This window comes from Zeugodacus cucurbitae, chromosome 2 (assembly GCF_028554725.1).
Source record: "Zeugodacus cucurbitae isolate PBARC_wt_2022May chromosome 2, idZeuCucr1.2, whole genome shotgun sequence".
Taxonomy (NCBI): Eukaryota; Metazoa; Arthropoda; class Insecta; order Diptera; family Tephritidae; genus Zeugodacus; species Zeugodacus cucurbitae.
Window position 1 is genome coordinate 8,166,735 of NC_071667.1, and position 27,776 is coordinate 8,194,510.

A 27,776-nucleotide genomic window follows, 5' to 3' on the forward strand; every position below is an offset into this window, starting at 1 on the left:
TTTGTAAAGCAATCGATTCTAAAACATTAAAACATATTTTTCAGATTTACCCTAAATAATGTTTTACTAATTTACTAACTTTAGGATTTGTGAAATTTTTAAAGCAAGCCAAGTTATTCAATTCGGTATCTTTCCCTTCTTAGCGTATTCGAGTTTTATTCGTATTATTTAACTATTTGTTTAAGACAGTCCCAACACAAATATTGAAAGGGAATACCAAATATAAAGAAAAGTGTCAGACAAAAGAATAATTTCAAACACATTATAAAAATTGCTAATTTACACCAGATGTTCATTCCTAGATCACACAATTGGAGGTTACGTTATTCCTGCATAAATGTTCACATATTGTACTGTTTATATTACGCACATGCTTAGATAAAAGGATTCCATACCTGCAGGAAATTCATGTGGGTCGAGTGTTTATATAATGGAAGTACTAGTATGAAATAGTTTTTCATCCAAAAAGTTGGAAAATTTAAAATGCAGACCTTCTGTAAAGAAATGTAGCATACTTTTAGGCTTCCAAAGGGAAATGTGTTTAATAATACTACCTCCAAGAGATGCCACTGATACAAGTTTTCTCCACAAGTATGAACTAGAAAACGAAATGCGTAATAAAAACATATTTATATATACATAGCTTTACAAACAACAGCTGTTTGTTATCATTGTGATGTAACTTTTCGGTCGCGCCCAAACATATACTATGTAGTACATTTTTATTTGTTCACAAGTATTGTTATGAAAAAGGTCCAAAGGACATTTGTTGCCGTGCTCTCCTTTGAGTCAATGCCTTCTTTGTACGAATATGAAAAGTGAGAGGACAGATTGTGGACTGTGGCCAAGGTAAGCTTGGATCCAAACAATGCTGACAAGTGATGCCAGTGTAACAAGCTTTAATGGCATATACACATAAATATATATGTAGATCCATAGAATAAGTTAGATATATATTTCTGTGTAGATTTTGTTTGGAACACCGAAACATTTAACTATAAGTATATAAAACACTTAATAGTGTTGGTAAGACGCATTGTGGTCGCTTCTAGAGCGTCTATTGCCACTTAATGACAGATCAAATAAAATGAAAAAGAAATATGAGCATAAGCAAAGAAAAAGGTGTAGCAATAAAATTGATTGCCTAAGACGTACTAACTGCAGAGAGGGGTACTAAGAATAATAAACAACAAAGCAAAAGGCACAATTGGCGCACTTGTGTATAATGGAAAGGAAATATAGACAATATATGAGTGCAGATACATACAGAGGTAGTCAAAATTATTTACACATCGGACGTTTTTTTACATGTTTCACACAAAAAGCTTTCGCTTGTTGTTGTTGTTGTCGCAGGGTAACAAAATGCTATGTTGTTGTAAACCTTGATCTATGCCTGAGCGAATGAAGTCAGTTTGGCTAGAATAGCTAGAAATATGGCGGAGATATAAGCAAATGAACTGAAGACTCGCAGTAGTCAAAAGTATTTACACACAACATAAACTCTATTATCCTGTTCCTATTTAAGGATAATTTTAAAATTTTAATGTTCAGTATAAGTTCCTATTCTAAGGCAATAAATTCATAATTGGTTACATTACCATTGCCATCAATAACAGCCTGCTTTATGGTCCGAATTGATTCAACCCAGTTGTGCGCTAAGTTAACTGTTAATTTAGACCAAATGTCGGTAATCTCGGCGTTTTCGGTTATTATATCAATTGTCCTGTGATATTTAACGAAAGACCAAACATTTTGACTAAAGTTTTGGTCAGGGCTGGGTGGAGGTCAACTTGATTTGCTTCATTTAAAACTTTTGTAGGTAAAGATCCCTTATGAAATGGAGCATTATCCTGTTGTAAAATGCAGTCAATAGTTGGAAAAGGCCGACGGACCACTAGAATGGCATGGTCATGTGAATTCCTATATATCCGGATGATTTAGGGTCCCTAAATTAGTACCAAATCTTCAAAACAGAAGTGAGGAAAATTTCCAAAAAAATTAAAAAAAAATCATAATGTCACTCCCGACTCCATTTAGCGTCTAAACTGCATTATTCTTCTTTTCACGTGGTAAATGCATAAAGCGTTTACTAAAGAAGCACTGGAACTAAAATTTAGCCTTATCTGCCCACGACAGGCTTTAGGATGTAATCAATGGCAAATGAGAGGCATATCGCTTTTTTGATTTCGGAAGTGGTCAACTTTATGCACAACGTATGTATTTATGTTACTATTTTTAAATGTCCTTAGCAGTGTAGCATCATTGGCTGTTCATGCAATATGCTGATTCGATGATGATGCAATATTAAGAGGACTAATTGTGAGATTTTGTATGACAGTTCCTACTAATCTTCTGCATTCTCTTTGAGCTATCACAGGTTTCCGCCCAATTATCTTTAAATTGTCCTTGCAATATTTCGTGTCCTTCTTTTTAATAACATTATAAACAGTATTCCATCAAATTCTATAAAGTTTTACTTACTCCGGAGCCGAAACCCGAGTCTTAAACTTAGTTACAATCTCGAATCTAGTTATAATCGATAATTCCTTTGTTTTCGACATTTTATTTACCAATTTTTATATTTTAAGGCTGAGTTAGGGTGTTAAGAATGCAATAGAATCCAATTACTACTTTTGCTCAAACCAAATCCAAGGATAAAGGTTAAATCGCCGTGTGTAAATACTTTTGACGCAAAAAAAATGTGTGTAAATACTTTTGACTACTGCGAGTCTTCAGTTCATTTGCTTATTTCTCCGCCATATTTCTAGCTATTTTAACCAAACTGACTTCATTCGCTCAGGAATATATCGATGTTTACAACATCCCTGCGACAACAACAGCAACAAGCGAAAGCTTTTTGTGAGAAACATGTAAAAAAACGTCCGATGTGTAAATAATTTTGACTACCTCTGTATATAAGTTGTTGCGAATTTATGAGTAACACTTACCAAATAAATATTTACATATGTACATGTAATTATACATTTCATTTTAGTGCTCTATAAATATCAAAGCAAAGCATTTCCGTGAAATTTTGCTAAAAATTTAATTTGCTTTAAAAGCACGTATGCCTTGCGTTTACAAGCGGAAAATAAATGAGTAATATTTTTGATGTTTTTTTAGGTGTTTAATGTGCCTCAAACCATTTGTAGATTTTTTGAAAAAGTATTTTATTTTCCCATGATGGATTGACTACAGGCAGCGTTAGTTTTAAAGACATTTAATTGACATTGATACCGCATCTGTTGTATAAAATCTCCGTTCATCCAACCTATTACCATATTACCATTACCGAATATATTAAGCTACACGAAAAAGTCAAATAAAAATTTATAATTCATTATAGACTTTAAAGAATTTTGAATATGTGGCATGCCAAATATATTGAAAGGAAAATTAAACAAGAAGGAAAAATATATATATGTTGAGGTGTTGAAAAATGGGGAAAAATTTTTCTGCAAACGGGAACGATTTTCTCAACAAGGCAACTTTTTTCATGTGATGAAATCTATTGAAAAATTGAAATCGGTTGAAAATCTTTCGGCAATCCAAGTCACCGCAACGACGTTTTCGGAAAAACATGATTTCGAGAGAATCGCTTAAAGCACACTTTTGTCCAGTGTAGAGGAGCAAGATACAAAACGTTATAACTTCCATTCTACTGCTTAAATCTCTATCAAAATTCGAGATAACTTTCTTAAGAACGTATACTTTAAGATAAAAGAATAAAAAAATGTTCACATATTATATATAACCCCTTAAAGTCCCAAAGGTCACTTTTTTTTAATAGTAGAACAGTGCGTATGAGTAACATTTTATTAAAAGGAACTGTGTACAGTTGAAAACCGATTCTAAAATTATGATGCATAGAAGCTTATATTCAACAACTTTAAAACTATGTAATTCCCTCAAAACTATTTTAGAACCGTAACTACTCTTTAGTATTTCTTAAGCTTTCAAAAGTACCAAAATATTTTTATATTGCAAATATCAAAACAATTAATCAGAATTAATATAGAACAACTAATTTAATTTGCATTAACGTCACGCAGCGCACAGGTATCTTTTTAAGACAATATACATATGTACATATATGTATATATATATATATATATATATATATATATATAATTATATACGAAACCCGCAAGCCAGCGAAATAAGTCTCGTTAAGCTTTTTGAAAGCTCGCCTGTGTGGCTTGTAATGCGCAAAATCTATACTCACTTACATACCGTTATGCCTAAATATTTGTTAACGTAAGTATGTTTGTAGTTTGTGTGTATAATAAAAGCTCACGTAAACAAGAATTCATAGCAATAGACTGCCATGCCCCCAAAAAGCAACACAGCTACCAGCATCGTCGCTATTTCGTTTGTTTTTTTTTTTTCATTGTTATTGTACACTTTTGCTGACGTCGTCAATGTCTTACTTTATTACGTTTTTACTTTATCGTTCATTTATTTTGCTCGTTATATTCGCGTGCTTTCCGTACACATTTTCATGCTGCAAAGGCGTATAAACTCTGATGCGTAATTGTATTAGTATGTATATGGAATATGTACATATGTAAGTAGAAAAGCGGAGCAACACACCCATATGTCTACATGTGTATAGAAGAAGCCTGTCAGTCGTATATTTATTTCGGGTTATTATTCGTATGGAATATATGTAGGTTATATGAACCTATATATATTTTTAATATATGAGATAAAGAAACCATAAACTCTTGACTTACATATGTGCATTCGTATAGAAAAAAATATATATATTCATATATGTATAATTGTATAATTGGAAATACAATTTAAATCGTATATATAGTATACATACATATATACGTACAAATTAAAATAATAAATTAAGGAATGCCAAATTATGTTGGATTTGAAAAATTTCATTATTTTACTAAGTTAAGTTATATTTATTAGCTTACATATCGTTGTTACAAAGATTGTTTAGAGCTCTTGATGACAGAAAGACCCTGTGATGGAATGGTAATAATATCTGTGTTCTATTGATATTGGTAATTGAAGTCCGCCAACACCCAAACTAGATATACCATAAGTATGTGCATGTGTACTTACTTACATATGTACATACATACTTATTAGGGTGATTCAAAAAAAAAAAATTTTTTTTCTTGCAAACAGGCTTAAAAGTTTCAATTCAACGTAAGAAGATGTCAGTTAAAATTTGAGCCCTTAATATTAATATTAAGACTGTCCGCATCGCGTGTTTCTATTTCCCGTAAGAATAACATGGAAAAATTATTCTCTGCACTTTTTGAATTGTATTGCTAGTCTGTCATGTATTATAAAAAAGAGACTTTCACTTGTCTTTGTAGAGAATTGAACGCTCTACAAAAAAGGTCTCCTATAATTTTTTGAGAAACCTATTAGTTTACAAGTTATTCAAGACCAAAGTTTAATTTATCGAAAATTTTAAGGTTTTTGATGCATTTCAGCGAATTTGATAGTTTTATTAGAACAAATTACTCAAAAAATGTATGTTTATTTGAAATTTAGTTTCTTAGACAATCATTGATAATAATTCTCGGTAGTCATCCGAAGAAAAATCGAATAGTCTACAAATTTATTATAAATTTTTTTTATGAAAATAAAAATCATGTTAAATTGTTTTTCTGTTCATCCAATAGTTTGTAAATGTTCTAAAAGTTGATGTAACTAATTTAAATTCTCAAAATTATGGGTGAAAAATTATTTCATTATTGATTGAAAAAAAAAAAAATTATTAGTTAATATATTCCTTAAGAAAATTTTTTGTGTTTAGATTAAACAAAAAAGCTGAACTATGATTTTGAAGCTAATTGATGCTAAAAATGATTTCAAAGAGTTTCACTAGTCGCATTATTGCAAAAAAATTATTATCAATGATTGTCTAAGAAACTAAATTTCAAATAAACATACACTTTTTGAGTAATTTGTTCTAATAAAACTATCAAATTCGCTGAAATGCATCAAAAACCTTAAAATTTTCGATAAATTAAACTTTGGTCTTGAATAACTTGTAAACTATTAGATTTCTCAAAAAATTATAGGAGACCTTTTTTGTAGAGCGTTCAATTCTCTACAAAGACAAGTGGAAGTCTCTTTTTTATAATACATGACAGACTAGCAATACAATTCAAAAAGTGCAGAGAATAATTTTTCCATGTTATTCTTACGGGAAATAGAAACACGCGATGCGGACAGTCTTAATATTAATATTAAGGGCTCAAATTTTAACTGACATCTTCTTACGTTGAATTGAAACTTTTAAGCCTGTTTTCAAGAAAAAAAAATTTTTTTTTTTGTTTGAATCACCCTAATACTTATATGCAATAACTACGTGCTTACGTAAGTATTGAAGCATTGATCGGTGACCGGTCGCTCAATTTATTGTACGTCACTATAAAATTATGTGCTCGTTGCTGCAAATAAAGATGCTTGCATACGTACATACGTACATGCACAGACATATTTATATATACATACATACAGACATATGTATGTTCATATTATATATTTATACCATTTTAATTGAACGATGCTCTACTCGCGAGTACTAGTTCAAAATAATTAACAAAGTGAGCCAAAGCATACAAAATAAAAATAAGAAAACAAGCAGACATACAGACATACACATATAAAGTACTGTACCGGGTTACAACAATGCTTCGATTAATTAAGTGAAGAAACTTGCTCGTAGATTAAAGTGTTTAAAATGTTATTCGAATGAGCGAGATGTTTCTAAAATAACTAAGTCAGCTCAATTGAGATATTTCTTATATATTTACACAAACATACATATACATATGTATATATAAGTCAGTGTATATGGTTGAGCATCCAAATGCTTTCGTTTTTATTGCCATTATATGGCAAAGAAATATAAATTTGCTAATTATAACTTGCCAGAGATTGTTTACATTTTGTCAACAAAAATAAATTCACAAACAGAAATATCAAAACAAACCGCTAAAACAGACAATATATTTACAAATGTAAATGCATAATATACATAAGTACTAGAGCTATCGAACCGGTTATTTAAAATAAAAACTAAATTATTTGTGCTTTTTAAGTTCTAAAAAATTAATACCAAAAAACTTAATTCTAAAAAAATTAATTTCAAAAAGAAAATTCTAAAAAATAGGCTATATGTTCAATCGTTATTCCTTTTTAAGCAATTTAGTTTACAATAATTCTAATTATATTATCATTTTTTATACTCTCGCAACAAAAGTTGCTACGAGAGTATTATAGTTTTGTTCACATAACGTTTGTTTGTAACACCTAAAACTAAAAGAATTAGATATAGAGTCATATATACCAAAGTGATCAGGATGACGAGTAGATTTGAAATCCGGATGTCTGTCCGCCCGTCCGTCTGTCCGTCTGTCCGTCTGTCCGTCTGTGCAAGCTGTAACTTGAGTAAAAATTAAGATATCTTGACGAAACTTGGCACAAATATTCCTTGGCACCATAAGAAGATCAAGTTCGAAAATGGGCAGAATCGGACCATTGCCACGCCTACAAAATGGCGAAAACCAAAAACACATAAAGTGTCATAACTAAGCCATAAATAAAGCTATGGAAATAAAATTTGGAACAAAGGATTGCACTAGGAGGGGGCATATTTGAATGTAATTTTTTTGGAGAAGTGGGCGTGGCCCCACAAAACGGTTATTTGTATTTAACTTGCAAACTAATAAAGCTATATAAACCAAACTTTCTGCTGTCGGGTATCTTACATACCCCACCACACACCATGAAAATAGTTGAAATCGGATAATAACCACGCCCACCTCCCATACAAAGGTTAGGTTGAAAATTACGAAAAGTGGGTTAACTAACTAACGAAAAACATCAGAAACACTAAATTTTGCAGAAGAAATAGCAGAAGGGAGCTGTACGCAGATTTTTTTACAAAATGGAAAATGGGCGTGGCATCGCCCACTTATGGGTCAAAAACCATATCTCAGGAACTACTCGACCGATTCGAATGAAATTCGGTATATAATATTTTCTTGACACCCTGATAATACGAACAAAAAATGGGCGAAATCGGTTCACAACCACTACTACTTTCCTTATAACTTAATTTTGAAATCATTCTTATTCCTTCACTTTATAATGTAAACATAAGGAACCAATGAAGATAACGGAATAAAACTTTACACAATTAGTGCATATCATCTCTGGCTTCACTTTTGAAAAAATTGTCGAAAACGGACCATAACTTTTCAAAGCCCCAGATATCGAACATGTTGAACTCAGCGCCTAAGGATAAATTTTAACCGAGAATATGGGTAAATCTCTCAGATATCTCAATTTAATTCAGAGGAAATAGTTTTCTTCTAATAGTGTGTCTCTGTTCCAAAAATTATTAAAATCGGGTCATAACATTTCCAAATACCTCATTGTAGGTTTTTCAAAAGTATCTTCTCCTAGCTCCCATATACCTAATTATAGGTTTTTCAAAAATACGGTGAGCTTTATTCTGCATATATGTATTGGTTAAATTTCTTCAATAAATTGCGAGAGTATAAAATGTTCGGTTGCACCCGAACTTAGCCTTTTCTTACTTGTGTATTTATAAAAAGCTTACAGCAAAACCCCTTTGGTGGTGATGTGGTTGGCAAAATATTGCAGTCTCGTCCTAACAAACAGAAAGAAAATTATTAACAAATTTGCAATTTAACTACAAATTTCATTAGACAACAATGCACAAATTGGGTAAGCGCTATACTTTTTATAAAACATACATATGTAAGTAAATACTTATAAAATTTAAAGGAAAAAAAATATTTATAAAATACGAAAGGAGTTTAAATAAAAGATAATAAAAATTTAAAAGCTTTCATATATGTATAATATTATTTATATATATGTATGTAAATATTACATAAATTTTTTTACAGTTTTCCATAATGCGCAAATATATTAAAAAATTATTTTTGTAACTAAACAAAATACGTTCAATAAAACTTTTTTAAACAATCTCGCGTTTTTCAGTAATAAATGATCTCGATTTGCATCGACCATCAGTCATAAATATATGCGCAAATACTATAAATACATTTTTATTTACACTTCACCGAACCATAAACGTTGGACGAAATTATAATTACAACGGCAAGTAAATATATATATACATACATGCAAACACATAAACAAAATTATGAAGTGATTTATGAAACATTAATTTTTATATGGCAAACGTGATTTCAGTTTTAATCGCCTGTTAATTTATTATTGCTTTATGACTTTGGAAGTGTTTGCAAACTTTTAAGACAAATAATTTAGTAAATTGTTTTAAGGTTCAAGTTGAACCAATTTAGAGAGCTGAACTTAATTTAACTAAGATATATGACTCGTCATATAAATTTGTGTTGAGTGAGTGGTTATGTCGCTGAATATCAATGGATATCGAATTCATATAAGACTAATATCGTGCTTGATTGTTGGAAAAAATAATACGAGCTGCAGAGATAAATAGAGAAGGTACAAGACGAAATAGGACAAGACGAAATATCTCCTGTCATCAAGCAAACAGTCGGCGCACTCGCGTCTTGGCTCCCACGTCACTGTTGACAGTCATAACTTCGAAGTCGTAAATAATTTCGTATACCTAGGAACCAGTATCAACAACACCAACAATGTCAGCCTCGAAATCCAGAAGCAGAATCACTCTTGCCAACAGGTGCTACTTTGGACTGAGTAGGCTATTGAACAGTAAAGTCCTCTCTCGACGAACCAAAATCACACTCTACAAGTCGCTTATCATTCCCGTCCTGCTTTATGGTGCAGAAACTTGGACGAAGTCAACATCAGATGAGACGACACTAGGAGTTTTCGAGAGGAAAATTTTGCGCAAGATTTATGGAGCTCAGAACATTGGTAACGGCGAATACCGCAGACGATGGAACGATGAGCTGTACGAGTTATACGACGACATTGATATAGTTCAGCGAATAAAAAGACAGCGGCTACGCTGGCTAGGTCATGTTGTCCGAATGGACGAAAACACTCCAGCCCTGAAAGTGTTCGATGCAGTATTCGCCGGAGGAAGCCGAGGAAGGGGAAGGCCTCCACTCCGTTGGAGTAAACAGGTGGAGAACGACCTGTTTACACTAGGAATCTCCAACTGGCGCCGAACTGCGAAGGAAAGAGAAGAGTGGCGCGCTCTCATCGATTCGGCTATAACCGGCTAAACGGTTGAACGCCAATAACACAATACATAACAAAAAAATCTCAGTGCTGCTTCCTTCTGTTATTATTTCTGTGAAATTTAGTGTTTCTGAATTTAGTGTTTAACTCACTTTTAGTAATTTTTAACCTAACCTTTGTATAGGAGGTGGACGTGGTTATTATCCGATTTCAACTATGCAGAAAGTTTGGTTTATATAGCTTTTTTGGTTTGTGAGATATATACAAATAACCGATTTGGAGGCGGGGACACGTCCAACTCTCCAAAAAAAATTACATCCAAATATGCCCCTTTCTAGTGCGATCCTTTATTCCAAATTTTACTTTTATAAATTTATTTATGGCTTAGTTATGACACTTTATAGGTTTGGTTTGGCCATTTTGTGGGCGTGGCAATGGTCCGATTTTGCCCATTTTCGAAAGCAACCTCCTCAGGGTGCCAAAGAATACGTGTTCCAAGTTTCGTTAAGATATCTCAATTTTTACTCAAGTTATCCGTTGCACGGACAGACGGACGAACGGACGGATGGACAGACAGACATCCGGATTTCAACTCGTCTCGTCATCCTGATCATTTTGATATATATAACCCTATATCTAATTCGTTTAGTTTTATGACTTGTAAGTACAACCGTTATGTGAACAAAACTATAATACTCTCTTAGCAACTTTTGTTGCGAGAGTATAAAAATATGATAAAAGAGGAAGTGAACTTTATGTCATATTTCTTTAATGCATCGACTACGGGGATGCGCGTTAAAGCACGTGTATGCCACAAATAGAGGTAATTGCAAATTGAAAATGCAAATTTCTGCGTCTCAACTAGCGGTAGTAAAATTAAATGCCATATTCTTTTCAATGAGCACCCATTACGCTAAGAACAGTCATAAGTCAATATTGTGAATTAACGAAGCAAATCAAACGATTATGTGTATGAAATGCGCTCGGATATATGTATGTATGTGTATTTGTATTGCCAATAATAAATTCCACTATATAGGCAATTATTCAAGCGCAAAAGTGCAGCTAAAACGACTCGATGCAACCCACCCACAACACACAGTGGAAATAAATATATATACACTCACACAAATATCCACATATGTTCATATGTAAATATACTCCTGCAGTAAAATGAAACACTTATGCCACTGAATATGCAGACGTAAAATGTGGATTTTCTAATTCATTACTTAATTATCTTAATCGCCATGCACTTGACTTACGGCCGCAGATGAGATAAGCAACAATTATAGAGAGCAAAGGTGGGTAGAGAGGGTGTTTAACAACAGATAGGCTCGTGGTGGTTATCAGCTTTAGGCGCAGGGGCACACAAGTATATATATATGTATGTATAAATATGTGTGGCTAGTAAGCCATAAATTCTATGAGTGCAAATATTATAGTAAACAATAACATATATATCACTCAGTAAATATGTACATACTGCCATCTATATTTTGATATTTTTTGCAGACAAAACTCCTATGCCTTCTTATAACGGCCTATGCAGTATTTACGTTCAATTACGATTAATTAAAATTGTTACATACACGCATACACAGTTATAAATACTTACAATGCAGTGCACATGCACTCACATATCAAAATGTACGCCTTTATAAACTCTTACATTCACCGGTTTAATCAATTGAATATGGCATCTCGACAAAGCATTAGAATACAGTGACAGCTGGATTAGGCAGTGCATTTTTTCGACAGAGGCTGTTAATCGACCAATTACTTATGTATGTATGCGTGAACCTCTAAATCGCACTGATTTCTAAAGCGCCTTTTGAACTTTCATACCAGGCAAGCAAGAAGTTTATCATCAATGTCAAGAACTACAATAGAAGTCTATATTTACAGTTCTGAACATATTTACACATGCACTACGTACTCGCATACATATATGTATGTATAGTATATGTATGGTATATACAAGTCTAAAGTCTATTGCTTCAATTTTTCTTTTGTTTAAGTCATTTGCATTAATTTTCCAAACCATTGTGATTTGAATAATTGATAAGACTCTTAATTCAATAAATGTCTTACTTAAACGGCTAAACGCGCCTAATTGTCTTTGGCGATAGAATGAAGGCCAACTTTGGTAGCACAGGTGCTTTGATTTATGCAGATTTTTTAATGAAGTAGTTTTTGTTGTTACTATTTTTATTTTTAAGAGAATTTTCATTAGTTTATTTTGAGATATATTCAGAAGCGTATGCGTTTGGTTTGGATGAGTTCAAAATGTGACAACTTGTGACAAGGAGGGGGGAGGGGTTAAAAAGTCCTTAAATTCGTGTATATTAAGACAAATGAGCAGCTTCTTGAAGAGAAAATAACATCTGCAAAATTTCAAAACGATATCTTAAAAACTGAAGGACTAGTTCGTATATATACAGACAGACAGACAGACGGAGGGACAGACAGACAGACGGACATGGCTAAATCGACTCAGTTCAACATACTGATCATTTATGTATCATTTATAGGGCCTCCGACGCTTCCTTCTGGTGGTTACAAACTTCGTGACAAACTTAATATAACCTGTTCAGGGTATAATAAATTTTAAAATCACGTGAGATTATTTACGATTAGATGTCTCAAAACAAATTACGGTCTGTGCTTGTGAAATTATGCCAAACGTAGAATAAGCAATTAAAAAATAAAAAAATAAAATGTTCAAAATCAAAATAATAATAATAAAGACACTTAGTACATAAACTAAAAGAAAATCTTTTATCTTATTATACATGTATACAAGTCTAGATGTACATACATACATATCTAAATGTAAAATGCCGGCAAGAAGCCAAAATAATCGGTGTTCGGACGATGTATTTATATGTACTAACTATAAGCATTTGAGACATATTTGTATATCGTGCAGAACTACACGCTACATATGAGGGACGTTGGCTCACAAGCTAGGACTCAGTAGCCGGATTGCACTCTGCAGGGTATGCACTTCCAAGCTTCAATATCGGGTAGGTGGGACAATTTTATAAATTCAGAAAAAGTCTCACGCTTGGTCACTTAATACCTCATATATTTGATTCAATACTCTCACCCGCTCCACCAAACTCTCAGCGCGCCGCGCAAAACTCGCACGCCGCTGCTCGGCTGTTGTTGCTGCTGTGCCACGATTTATCACCGAAATGGGTATGGGCTGTGGTGGTAGATGTGATGGTTGGGACATTGTTGGGCTGAAATGAAAAAAAAAATTGAATTCTTTGAAATTTTATAAACATTCACATATAGAGGTAAATATACATACATATATATACAGCCTTGGCCAAAAGTATTAGGCACCCCACTAATTACTGAATTTTTTGTTTTAACAAGTGAAATAATGTAGTTTTATTAGTAAAACAGTGAAAATACAATGAATTAGTGATAATAACATTAAAAAAATAAATAAATAAAAAAAAAATTTTATAAAATATTTTAAGAATTTCTTAAAAATGACAATTTTTAGTTTTAACTTAATTATTTTTTTTAATACTTTTAATATTACAAAATTTATTCGTTTAATCAACATTTAAACACCCATGTAAGACATTTACAAAAAGAAGTGGTAACTTTGATAGCCACATTTGAGAATACTTGTATTTTAATGGGGTGCCTAATACTTTAGGCCAAGGCTGTATGTATAAGTATATTTATGTTTTTTTTATAAAATAAAGCATTGAGATTCAGCAGAGTTTCTCTTGAGTATATACAAATGAGATTTGTAAGATATTTTTTAGTAAAGTAACTAAGCTCTTGACAAATTATCCCCAAGAGTTCATAAAGTCATAAATTAACCAACATAATTAACCAGTTCATAAGCTTCTGTATAGTAAAGCATACCTACACACATATTTACTTAGTTGTATATGAGTGAAAATAATATCAAAATTGTTTAAACAATGCGTTAAAGAAGCGAAAATGTTCCCACAATATACAGTCAGAAGTAAACTATTACTGTTATCTGCAAAAGTTTAAATTTTTTTATATCAAAATATTTGCATATAAGTATTGTATAATATAAATTTCGTCAGTACATTAGCAAATAGCAAATGTCCGCAATGTCTTTTATACCCTGAAGGGCATATTTTAAAATTAAAATAATATTTTTTACATAATTTTTTAAATAATAAAGCTAGACTAGTATCACCGTTCTGACCAAATATGTAGTTTTCCTCTTTAGAGTGAAGTGTTAATTTTCACTCATTTGCTGCAAGTATAAGTTTACTCAAAGTTTTCAACATCTTTTTTTTCGTATCACATTTAATAGTTTAACCAAAACTCATCTCATTTTATGAATATACATACAATTAAAATATATACAAAATTAAATTAACTAATTACAAACAATCTCAATATTTCCGTACTTCTTCACAGACTATTCCTAGAGGGTAACATGAATTCTATGCACTATGCTTAATGTGGACTTTCAATTTTTGTAAGTTAATTATTCATGCCCATTTTATAAATATGCTCGTTTCTATTTATATATAGATACATAATTTGACAGCACATATCATCAAATTACATAAAACTTCATTGCCAAGTGCGTGACACACATAATTACATACATTTATTATTTATTCTAATTACATGTTAATTGAATTTATATAGATAATGAAGTCATGGCCATAGCAAACATAAAATTTTCTTATCTAATATTTAAAAATTATATAAGTATATTTACACACAATTTGTAGATTACGCATTATTTTTTCAAAAATATATCTGTGTTTGTTTTTAAATTTACTTTTTATGCTTAGAAAACTAACATAATTTTATAAAAGACATTTTTTTCTATTACAAATTTCTTATTTTTACTTTTTTAGTTCGTTTTATGAGTTCATAAAATAAGGCATGACCTAGAATATATCAAAGCTAAAATAGAACGCATCAACATTTGACAATCCATATGCTCATATATTAAAAATAACTGGAAAATAACAGTGTTGAGCAAAATATTAACTTCAAAAATTATTTGGAGTATCATTTAGTTGATCTCCGTGTTACACTTTACATTTAGTACTAAACTGTATTGATATATATTAGCAAATATTTCTCTATGTAAATACATACATACATATATACAAAATAATTTATTTTGTCCACTAAACTATTTCTTAATGCATGAAAATATCGTAGTGTTTTCTTGACCACGACTGTAGTTCCAAAATAGTATCGGAGAAAATGGGAAGAATAAATATTGGAAATTGTAAAAGACATGAAACAGAGATTTACATGTACATACATAATTATATATAAAAAGGAAATTTGGTATGTATTAGAACTAGAAACATATGTTTTCGAATACATACATATATATAATAAAAAAAAAAACAAGTAAGGAAAGGCTAAGTTCGGGTGCAACCGAAAATTTTATACTCTCGCAATTTATTGAAGAAAATTAAACAATACATATATGCGGAATAAAGCTCACCGTATTTTTGAAAAACCTATAATTAGGTATATGGGAGCTAGGAGAAGATACTTCTGAAAAACCTACAATAAGGTATATGGAAATGTTATGACCCGATTTCAATAATTTTGGAACACAGACACACTCTTAGAAGAAAGCAATTTCCTCTGAATTAAATTGAGATATCTGAGAGATTTACCCATATTTTCGGTTAAAATTTATCCTTAGGCGCTGAGTTCAACATGTTCGATATCTGGGACCTTGAAAAGTTATGGCCCGTTTTCGACAATTTTTTCACAAGTGAAGCCAGAGATGATATGCACTAATTGTGTAAAGTTTTATTCCGTTATCTTCATTGGTTCCTTATGTTTACATTATAAAGTGAAGGAATAAGATGGATTTCAAAATTGAGTTATAAGGAAAGTAGTAGTGGTTGTGAACCGATTTCGCCCATTTTTTGTCCGTGTTATCAGGGTGTCAAGAAAATATTATATACTGAATTTCATTCGAATCGGTCGAGTAGTTCCTGAGATATGGTTTTTGACCCATAAGTGGGCGATGCCACGCCCATTTTCCATTTTGTTAAAAAATCTGAGTACAGCTCCCTTCTGCTATTTCTTCTGCAAAATTTAGTGTTTCTGACGTTTTTCGTTAGTTAGTTAACACACTTTTAGTAATTTTCAACCTAACCTTTGTATGGGAGGTGGACGTGGTTATTATCCGATTTCAACTATTTTCATGGTGTGTGGTGGGGTATGTAAGAGAACCGACTGCAGAAAGTTTGGTTTATATAGCTTTATTAATTTGCGAGTTAAATACAAATAACCGATTTGTGGGCGGGACCACGCCCACTTCCCCAAAAAAATTACATCCAAATATGCCCTCTCCTAGTGCGTTCCTTTATTCCAAATTTTACTTTTATATCTTCATTTATGGCTTAGTTATGACACTTTATGTGTTTTTGGTTTTCGCCATTTTGTGTGGCGTGGCAATGGTCCGATTCTGCCCATTTTCGAACTTGATCTTCTTATGGTGCCAAGGAATATTTGTGCCAAGTTTCGTCAAGATATCTTAATTTTTACTCAAGTTACAGCTTGCACAGGCGGACAGACGGACGGACGGACAGACATCCGGATTTCAAATCTACTCGTCACCCTGATCACTTTGGTATATATGACTCTATATCTAACTCTTTTAGTTTTAGGTGTTACAAACAACCGTTATGTGAACAAAACTATAATACTCTCGTAGCAACTTTTGTTGCGAGAGTATAAAAATAAAAAAAAAATTAAATTTTACCAGAGTTGATTCCACTACTCAACAAGTGTTAGCCAACATTATCAGCCGGTAATTACATTTTTCATTCAATTTTTAATTGGTTGAAGCGAAATTTTCAATATTTTACTAAGGCAGTAATATGGGAATATGTTCATATATAATTAAAATAAAAAATTCTAACTAAAACTCACAACGTTCACAAAATTAAATTTATGTTTGTATGTAATTATGCCTGCAGAAGCCAATATATGTATGTAGGTATGTTTATATGTGTTTCTATGTAAAAACAACGAATTTCCAATCTTAAAACCTAAGTAAGCAAAATGAAAAATATTTAATATGTACATACGTAGGTGTTTGCCAAGCGACATATTTACATAGAATACACAAACACACATATGTAAATAAACAGTTTTAAATGACTTGTACGCCGATATTGGTGCATAGGTACCTACATACATATGTGCGTACGTATGTGAGCACTAAATGTGCATACACGAACATTAGACACATAAATAACGAAGAAAGGAAAAGTTCTTAGTAAAACTATTCTACACTTATACACTTCAACAGCTAGACTTGAATGCAGAATGTCTTAACATTTGGGCTCTTTGTGAAATAAATAAAAATCTCTACACGTTTTTCTTCCGATTTTTTGTTGTTGTTTACATTTTTTTCCCTTTCAACAGCGGCAACAAAAATAGATTGAATGAAAACGCCAAACGCTGCAATATGTCAATGTGTCCGTCGCAGCAGTGACAATGCTCGCCAACCAGGCGGTCAGGCATGATCACACACTTTCCTATTAAATGCTAGCCAAAGTCAATGCACATTAGTTATTTAATATGTATATATGTATGTATACACATATATGTATTTATATAGAAGCCTAGTAAAAGCTATGTATTTCTGCTTTGAAAAATGCTGCAACTTTCGTTGGCGGTAAAATATTATATGTAAATAACGAATAAGATATAAACAGAAACGTCAAGCTTGCAAAAAGGGAAAATAAAAACACTTTAAAAACAGAAAAACATAAAAGCAAAACAAATGAATTTGCGCAAAAACACATTTTGTAAATAAATAACAATATTTTTAGAAATACTTTTGTCTCGACAAACTGAAGCTTAGAAAATTTAATTAATTCACGTATATGTACCAAAGGAAAATAATTACATGTATTATTTTAATTCTTAAAAATTCAAAATGATTGCGAAATGTACTCATAGAAGAAGCACATTTGATTACCTCAGTGAAATTGTACATATGTATTGATTAAAATAAATTAAGACATATTTTTTATTATTATTTTCATTTAATAAATACCATAGGAAACCTTTGATTTACCTTTTTGGTTATTTCGAACAAGAAGTGTATACTTTTTTATATTTTATAATGCGTCGCAATATTTGCGACTATATTACTGCACTTTTAAACTATAAAAAAAAACACTTTTAACTGTACTAATGCAAATATAATATACAACCGCGTATTATATTATATTTATTGTAGATAAGTATGTTTATCCTTTTCAATTTTAAATTTCACAAACAGAACATTGAAAGAATTATTTTATACTTCCGATAATCATACACGAAATCGCTTGTTTTTAATATAAATGAATTTTTCATGTAAAAATTATTTAAAAAATATATAAAACTTTTCACAGATTAAGAGTTCTTGAAGAGCGATCAGTTCACGACGCCGCCAAGTGTTCGAAAGCACTGAATTTCCAACATACTGAGCATATTACGACGGCGACGATGTTGTTTGCTTTGCATTCAAACAGCCAGCGCTCCGTTGTGTGTAGTGAAAACACATTGTAGGTATTTGCGGCTGCGGCAGCGCTAGCAGTGGGTTAGCTAGCGCTTACGAATGCTTACCCAGTTTATTGGGTGGACAGAAACCATAGTTCATAGCAATAATATCAATTGAAAGCAAGTTTATTGTCCATAAGCCGTTTTGTACACTACAGTTTTCTAAAACACTACATTTGGCTAAAAACCAATTAGTATTTTGATTAAATCATATGTGTTTTCTAAATGAAATGCAAATTAACCTCCAATTTTACTTAAATTTAAAAATTTTTAATGTTAATAATTTTCAATGCAATATGGGTACATTATTATAAATGTATATGAAGCGTGTTTCCTAAAAATCAATTACTTACTAATAAACTAATATAAAACTTTTAAAACACACCGCACTATTATTAATTTATATCATTCACTGCCTAAAAACACAATTTATAAAATTTATAAACGACGCGAGTTTTACCGCTTTCACTGACCATGGATCGTTAAAGGAAACGGTTTTGAATAGAACGGAAACAGAAACAACACAATCATTTTGTAAATAAAATTATAACAGTAAATTAAATTTGGTTTACATCGAAATAATTTGAATGTGAATTAAATTATACAATAAAAATATAAAGAGTCATAGACAATTAAAAAAAAATACACAAAATTATACCCGTTAAATATATTTATGATTTATTGAATTCTGCAGTAGCTTGTCACCCTGTTCCAAAGTGCCTGTTGCATTTCCAAATAATAAACAACATTCAAGCATACACCTTGTTGTTCTTTTCTTATACATTTTCTTCGTTGCAGCAACTATTCACTGCTGTTGAATACTTATTTTCTTTTTCATACGACGGTGATATTTTTTTCTTTTCCCGTTAAACAAGGTATACAAAACTGTATACTTTGCATAAAATACCACCGAATTTTATAATTTCAACAAACGAACGAAAACATAATTTTCTATAACGCAAAGTGAAATGTTATTGTAACCTAAGAAACCAGCCGGAGGAAAGATATTGTACGCCAACATAGCTGACAGTTTCAAAGGAAGTGGGTGATACCTCAACGTCAATATCTTAAGCACAATCTGAATATGGCATCTCGCGGTGGACCAATGGTAGCAGGCACCAATGGCGCTGACTACGAATATAGACAACGTGTGGCCGCACCACATCGTATGAGGTTAATATAGTTCCTTTCCTTAAATGTGGTTATCACGTATTATAAGCTTATGAAGTAATTTTTCAATATGTCATTAGTAATTCAGGCTAACAAATAGTTTGCATAATTTACTAATATGTAGAGACATACAAATGCTTGCAAATTCGATCGCGTTGATCGTATTCGAGGGGCCAGACGAAGGCCACACTTGTATGGGGAAAGTGTTTGCAGTCAAATTCTTTTACAGGGCGCTGCTCCTATTGTCTATGATTACTGTGCTCTTTTATTGGCCAATTGCCAGATTATGTTTACATTTCGTTATTATGGACAAACGTGAGTTGGGAACTGTCGATAGCGTCTTCGGTGCTCAACCGCACACATAGTGACGTGTGCTTTCGGCGCTACGCAATGTCGTGGCAAAAGTGTATGCAACAATGTATGTGTGCGTGTTTATCTATTTGTTATTTGGCAGTAAAGTAAATTGTTAATGCAAATTCAATTGATAAGATTCGATTATTTTCTTTTTTTTCTTCAAAACCAAACATACAAATCTTTTAGAAGCCAACCTTGTTCGAATTGTATAATATATGTATATTTAATTATATTTACAAGAATATATAATATTTTCAAACAAAAAAATAAAAAGCTGCTAAATATTAATGTAAAATTATAATTTCTTTTCCACAGTTTGCATGCAAAAAAACGTTTAAAATTGTGCATTTGCTATCATATCGTACTTTCTACTTTTATGGTGACCAAGTTGTCACCAGATTTTTTGGATCGCATTGATGTCTTTTGGCTGGAAGTGGAAGAACTTGAAGTACCAAAACCGCTATGGTGGGAATACGTTTGGATGATATCAGTGTTTACAATGGGGTTTGCTCTATCGGCAATAGTAAACAATAGCATTCGCCAAATGCAAAAATATATAATAGCGCTTACTTTAGTTGGCGTTGTACCGGTAATCTACTGCTTCATCTACTACTTTAGAGATTTTTGGGAATACATTAATTTAGATGAGAAAACTGATATAAAAGAAACGGACATATTTATATGGCGCGTAAGTAATGAACACATCGTATGTTATGCAATTTTATAAACTAACGATTTTAATATTACAGAACATGCCTTACGCGGTATTGTGGTACGGTTTCTCAGCTGTCGCCATACAACTACACGGTTTTACGCTATATTTCGCCTACAGATGCATTCAAGCTTGGCGTCTGCGCACCGCTGTAAAGAAGTCGCAATAGATCAAAAGTAAAACAAATGATTGACGCACTTTAAAAACGCTGCGACAAAAAAGTCCATTTTATGCAGACGGTCCATTTATGTGTCATTGGTGCAACTCTGTTGTATATGCTCTTTATAGTTTACATTGTTGGATTAAAGTGAAATTTTTACTGTTTCAAAACATTGTTGGCTATTTGAATATTTACTTATATCACTATATTCAACAATTTTATTGAAAAAATTTAATTTAAGCCAATAATAAAAAAAGATGTTGCTACAAACCGAAATTGTGCGCCATTCCATGCATTTTGAGTCTACCTTTGTCAGTGTATTCAAAATAATCGTTCCAATCGTCTTAACTAGCCAAAAAATAGTTTATAACATTGCGTTACGGTTTGATAACCTCAAATTTAAAAAAGGTTTTGTTATAATCCTCGGTTGATTTCGTCGATACACTAGATATTACGAATGCTGTAAAATATCAAATAAAAAATGGAATGTTAAAAATTTAAAGCACATGTAATAGCGTTAAACAAAACATGACATAAGTGTTATATGAAATGTCTTACTGGGTATATAAGTTGTAGTCTGCACAAATTTGTTAAAAAAAAACACAATTTAATTAAGATTTTAAAGACAACTAAATACAATGTATGTCATTAAAGTGTTTCATTCAAAATCAGTGGCAAATGTAAATTAGTTAATAAAATACTTTTTAACAATGGCAATAGCATCATAATCGTCTGTACAATTGGTCATTGCATAATAAAAATACTCAATATATTAATATTCTGTTTAATATTTATTTTTAGAGTTTAAAGTTCCTTATTAAAATATACGAATGTGTATTCTACATATAAAAAAAACACCGAACTGCCTAACATCATCCATATGTTCCCATTAAGGGCCGACATCTATTTTTTGTACAAAATATGATTATGCGTACATACGTATGTTTGTCTGTATCTATGTACTTATTTGTGTTCTAAGGCACTAGCTGTTCATTTTTGAATAGTTATACATACAATTGCAAAAACAAAATAAGAGATATATAATAATGTTAAATTTTAAAAGGAATGGGTAACAAAGTGGTTTTAAATGAAGAGTTTTATAATAAATATGGAACTATATTAATTGTTTTGTCAATTTGTGTAATTTGTTGTGCTGTTCGATTAATGTCATTTAAAATAATATGGAAAAAAATAAAGGTTATAATAAAGATATTATATTTTGTGTGGGTTAAAAGCATTTTGTTTGTGTCATTTTTTATTGGAGAATTTTGATAGAAAAGCGAAATATGTAATTATAATTGAAAAGCTGCTACATAATTACTATGACTTTTGGAACTTACCTAGGGAACACACCCCCGCATTTCGAATTTTGTTTAACGGCCGGCAATTCTAATAAAGTGATTTAAATCTTTCAGTAAAACCTAGTATCAGTAAAATATGCAATTATTCGTAGTTATAGAACGTTTATCAATTCCGTTCGTTGAAAAATGGTTTTTTACTTACTAATATGTTCGTTGGGTATAACTCATGTAATATTTGCCATAGCTGCTGTACGAAAATAAACTGTGCACGCTTAATGTATGTATAATCGCTAGTAAGCATTTAATGACTCGCTTTTGTCACATTTATTTTGTGTGGCAATTGGGATCAATGCCAAGACATAAATAATTAAACAATCAATAACCTTTTTTTTTTTTATTTATTTGTTTGTATACACTTGACCCAAAGGTACTCTGACGACTTTTGTTGTTTTATTTTTTTATCGTGAAAATCTATAAGGAACACAGTATTTGTCTTAGCTTAAGCAAATATTAGTTTTTATTGACTCTACCACAGGATCTAAGTGCGATTTTCGCTTCTGATTTCAGCCGTTTGTAGGTATGTATATTAAAAAATTGTTAGTCCCTCTATTTGTTGAAAGAAATTGGATTCGTAGCTACGACGACTGGCTCTACGTAAGCGGAGGATCCCGACATTATCCTTTCAATGATCAGTTGACTAAAAAAAGCAATAGTTTTTGACAAGAAAAATAGTGAGAAATCTTTTTAACATTAACGGATTCATAACGATCGAGTCGTTATTGAGATATAAAATAAATTACGAATATTAAACAAAAAACGAATAATGAAGTAGGTGCTAAAAAATTTTAGCAGATCGAGGTGAAATACTGTTTCGGAAGGGCTTCAGTTGTTAAATGTTGTTCTGTTCTTTACCCGAGAAATAGGTTTGTTAATTTTTTTCGAAAAGTCGCCGAAACCTAATATAATCAATCCTGCTGCCAACAAAATATTTATATGGAAGAAAAATTACGTTACACACTGTATGCATTGCAACTACTTAATACTTCATTCTTGTTGTTGTACAAATACAAAACTTTATCAAAACATGCAACAACACCTTCAAAGTGACATAATGCGCCAGCCTGATGAATGCACTGGAACCAATACAAACACCAACAAATTCGCTCCAACGCTTTACTCCACCACATTGCTGTTGTTACACTTTACTGTTAACTGACCAGTGAGCAGTGGTCAAGCAAAAGCAAAAGCGAAACAATAAACAGACAGACAAACTTTCCGAGTATTTTGCAACCCCAAACGATTATATACTAGAATATGTACAATATTTAAATATTGGTAAAAAAGGCTTCGCCTTTTCGACTGTGTGGTCAGTAAAAATCCTTGAAGCGCGTCGGACTGCATTAGTCGCCATCGGCACGTGCTGCAGTGCAACAACGTCAAGTGAATAAAATAGTTATATATTTAAGTATCAAATTGTGAAATTATTATATATTATATATTATAATAATAAAAATATTAATAATAAAAATAATTTATATTTATAATTAGCAATAAAAACCTAAACTCTCTATGCAAAATCACAGTGTAAAATGTAAATTCTGGCAAAACCTGCGCATTGGCAGTACAAAAAATGTTTATTATTTTTGTCGTCGATTTTGATTACTTAGTTTTTTTCACACGAATGTATTTTGCATTTCTTCGCGTTGCCGGCAACAAATTCGCCTAACGTCGTGCAGCATCCGCCAACGAAGCATACTCAGCAGCATTGACTGTTTGGCTAACAGCCCAAATGTACAGACAGATACTAATGTATGCATGTGTAAGTGCATAAGTATGTAAGTATATTAGCCATTTTGCAGTTTGGCTTGTGGTGAAAATTCAGAACTACAGTGTTGCAGCAGAATCGAGGGTCATAGGACATACTATGTGAGGTCAGCTGCGAATAAAATAAAAATATTAAAAATGTATTTTTAAGAAATGGAATAATTGTGTGAGCAAACAGAACTGTGCGTATTTACTAGTGAAAATAACCAAAAAAATGCTTTCTATGTAAATCGTAAGAGCATTATGTATAACGTGAAAAATATATGTGTGTATTGAAAATATAATAACAATTAGCAAGCGAAAATGTCTTCAAAGCAGCGTGGCGAGGAAACATATCGGCGTATCACACGCGAAAAGCTGGTGCTACGCGGTAATACTGCCATCCGCACATTGGATTCCACCACATCCTATCTGCCGTTGCTGCCTGGGTGAGTGCCCATGAATCTATGGAAAAGTGTTAAATAACTGTAATATGTATAAAAATTTACATTTCATAATTGATTTTTTTTTTATTTCAACGCATATCATTTTAAATACATACTTAAGTATTCATGCACACATACACACATATGTAGAGCTATTTAAATATTTGTGTGCAAGAAATTGATTTTTTCTCCGACACATTCAACATCTCTGCAACATCAAACATTTCTTTCGTTATATGTATCAGCACAACGAAGGCCATACACAACAGCTTGATATCCTCTTGCCGGCTGCAGAGCCCCCAGCGCAAGCAATTATCGTTATGTATATGCCATTATGAAATCCCTGAGCGAATGACGTTTCGAGTTGTTTATGCACTTAAATATATTGTGTATGTATGTGTGCATGCATGTGTGTCCACAAGTGAGCAAACGAGTGTTCAGTTTCATATATTAATATTTTTCAAAAGTTTCCAAAGTGGCAAGTGGGCACTAATATTTAACTTTTCTATCTCTAACGCCTACAAGTATGTTACACAATCGTTATATTTGCATTTTAAGAACCTTGAAACTAGTGTCTTCAGAACCAGAGTCGAGATTTATTAACTTGCTGGCGCAATACGATATACATACACGTATTTTGTTAAGATTTTGTTAAAGCAACAAATTACAGAAGATTAGAAAAAGGCATGATTTAGATGTACTAATATTAACACAATAACATATCGATAGTCTGATAACACAGCCACACCAAAAAAAAAAAAAAAATTATCATCCAAATCTGAATCAAAGTTCCATTTAACCCCATCAGATCAGGGTTTTGATATAACATCAAAAAACCAATATGGCGGACAGCGCTTTTAAAAATTCATCGGATTCTATTGAAACTGGTTATTCGGGGGCTTTCGAGGTCGCTGATTAAGAATCTGGTGTCGGTTTTTTTCGAAATTTAAAATGGCGGATCCAATATGGCGGACGCTACTTTGAAAAATTCATCGGAATCGCTCGAAACTCGTTACTCGGGGGATTTTCGGGAGCGACAAACATCCAAATTAAAGCTCTCTAGGCCCTTAACCTCAATATGAGTATTTTCAAAGTGATCAAATAAGAGATTTAATATTTTAAAATTCGTTTTTAGTTATGTACCGTTATTTGGGATCAACCATTTTTGATGAGCTTCACTGTTTTGTTATTCTTATATGTGTTCATCAGGCCTGTATTTGTAGATCCTCCAGTGAGCATCAAAGCATCAGTAAACAACCTGATCAGTAGGGATAAACTCACAGAATAAAGCAGAGATTTTAGCATCGCATTGTATATATAGAAGCTGGCAAACCGGCTTTTTCTCTATGCCCGGAATGAATTGAATAATGCATAGATAATTTATAGAATTCCTTTTAAGCCCTTTTCGGCAAAACTGTCGATGTTCGGCTCGTTCGAATAAGCGTCAATCGAATCCTATATCGGATACTTTATATCTCTTATCACACAAATATTACATTTAGATTTCATATTTCAAGAGAAATTGTTAATGATTGGTTTGCCCAAATCCTTGCTCGAAATATAGTAAGTAAAAAGCGATCAAGATCTAATCATGATCATGGGATACGTATTAGCAAAAGATCAACAAGCTTGTCACATATTCTAATATAATTCGAATCCTTTTTTGTGGCGGATTTCTGTACCATATATACCAACAAACACACAGTCATTGTCAACATTTGCACGTCAAAGTTTATATACCTTATATGTATGCATGTGTATACCTGTAGCATAATTCCACCCCAATTGCTGAAGTTGACCGCAAATTATTGCTGTCGCATAAGCAGACATTTAACCTGGAAAATTTATGATGAAAAGCGCAAATCCTGCAAACTGACCAAATACATACACACTCAAACACGCACATAGACCTACATATACTATTTATTACTTATATAGAGCTAGCTGCTTTTGTCATTTAGTTTAGTTTAGTTTATTTGTACTCTCTTGTTGTTGTTGTGTCATAAAGTTTAGTGCACTTTAGACGGTAGTTATGGATACATTCTCACATCGCTTTTGGATCTACCTTTGCTGACACATACACACATATCTACGATATGCATGTATAAATTCAACTTAAAAGAGTCAAGAATTTGCTGGTCACCAACAAATGTTTGTGAAAAATATTAACTACATAAAAGACGTCACTTTGGCTAGTCGGCCGGTCGTATGTATATTTTCATGTTATTTCTAATAAATAGTTACATGCCAAAACGCAATTAACGGCATGTTTAGAAAATTATGAGGCTGGCTGGATAAGTATTTGAAATCTAGTTTTTTTAAACAAAATTTTGAGGTGAAGTACACTCAAGCCACCAACAGATATGAAATTATCAGGTATCCGTGATGACATTAACAGTAAAGGCTCCTAAGATAGTAAGAAAATGTGAAAATGAGGATTGGAAAGGAGGAAAAATGTATTGTTCTGCAGATTGACTGCTCTTTTGATGGAAAAGTTAAAAAAGACGAGCAATTTTCGGAAATGGAAATACCCAAAATCCACCTATTTACATCAAGATCTCCGTTTTAGGTAATACTGGGGTATTTTCGAATTATCTGACTTTTATACCGGATGACATTTAGAGATGTCATACATGTTTGATAGAGCTTCTTGTCTCATCTAATGATTGGTATCTGAACAATGTTCCATAAGTGAAAGATTCTTAAAAGTTATATGCAGTTTTTATGCGAATTGTACGAAGTTATGTACATTATTCGACGATTCTGGGCTTAGAGCTCTTTATGCTTTTCGTATATTTTACAAATATTTCGTAATATTTAATTCCAATAAACGTGTTTCTACTGTAATACCACAAAGTATAAATGAACATGTATTTGTTATTGCAAAAATATGGACGAAAATGTAGTTGTTGGTATATCAGCTATGCGTGCGACAACAATCACAACAACAAGTACCGTACAAGCAACAAGGCAACAATCATAATTAGCTACAGCAATAGCCAAAACTCGCAACCACAACGAATCTATACGAGTGGCAATAGCTGGGGAAATATTAGTACTTCCGATTTTATAGAAAACTACAATAAAATAACAAC

The 27,776-nt window shown here is 32.0% G+C and overlaps 2 protein-coding genes across 2 annotated transcripts in view; one reads left to right on the top strand and one right to left on the bottom strand.

The window, feature by feature from the left end:
• The window catches only part of LOC105210101 (exocyst complex component 4), a 61,488-nt gene extending 42,829 nt beyond the window's left edge, over positions 1-18,659 (bottom strand). Inside the window, 3 exon segments of the mRNA XM_054225196.1 lie at positions 8,612-8,662; positions 13,259-13,421; positions 18,266-18,659. Coding sequence (XP_054081171.1) covers positions 8,612-8,662; positions 13,259-13,414 — 207 coding nt within the window. The 5' untranslated portion in view covers positions 13,415-13,421; positions 18,266-18,659.
• Positions 18,660-19,504: 845 nt separating this feature from the next.
• Positions 19,505-22,368, top strand: LOC105210102 (protein jagunal). The gene is made up of 3 exons (XM_011180856.3): positions 19,505-19,908; positions 20,575-20,947; positions 21,009-22,368. Exons 1-3 carry the CDS (start codon positions 19,820-19,822, stop codon positions 21,138-21,140), a joined length of 594 nt encoding a protein of 197 aa, XP_011179158.1. The 5' UTR covers positions 19,505-19,819; the 3' UTR covers positions 21,141-22,368.
• The last annotated feature ends 5,408 nt before the right edge of the window (positions 22,369-27,776 follow it).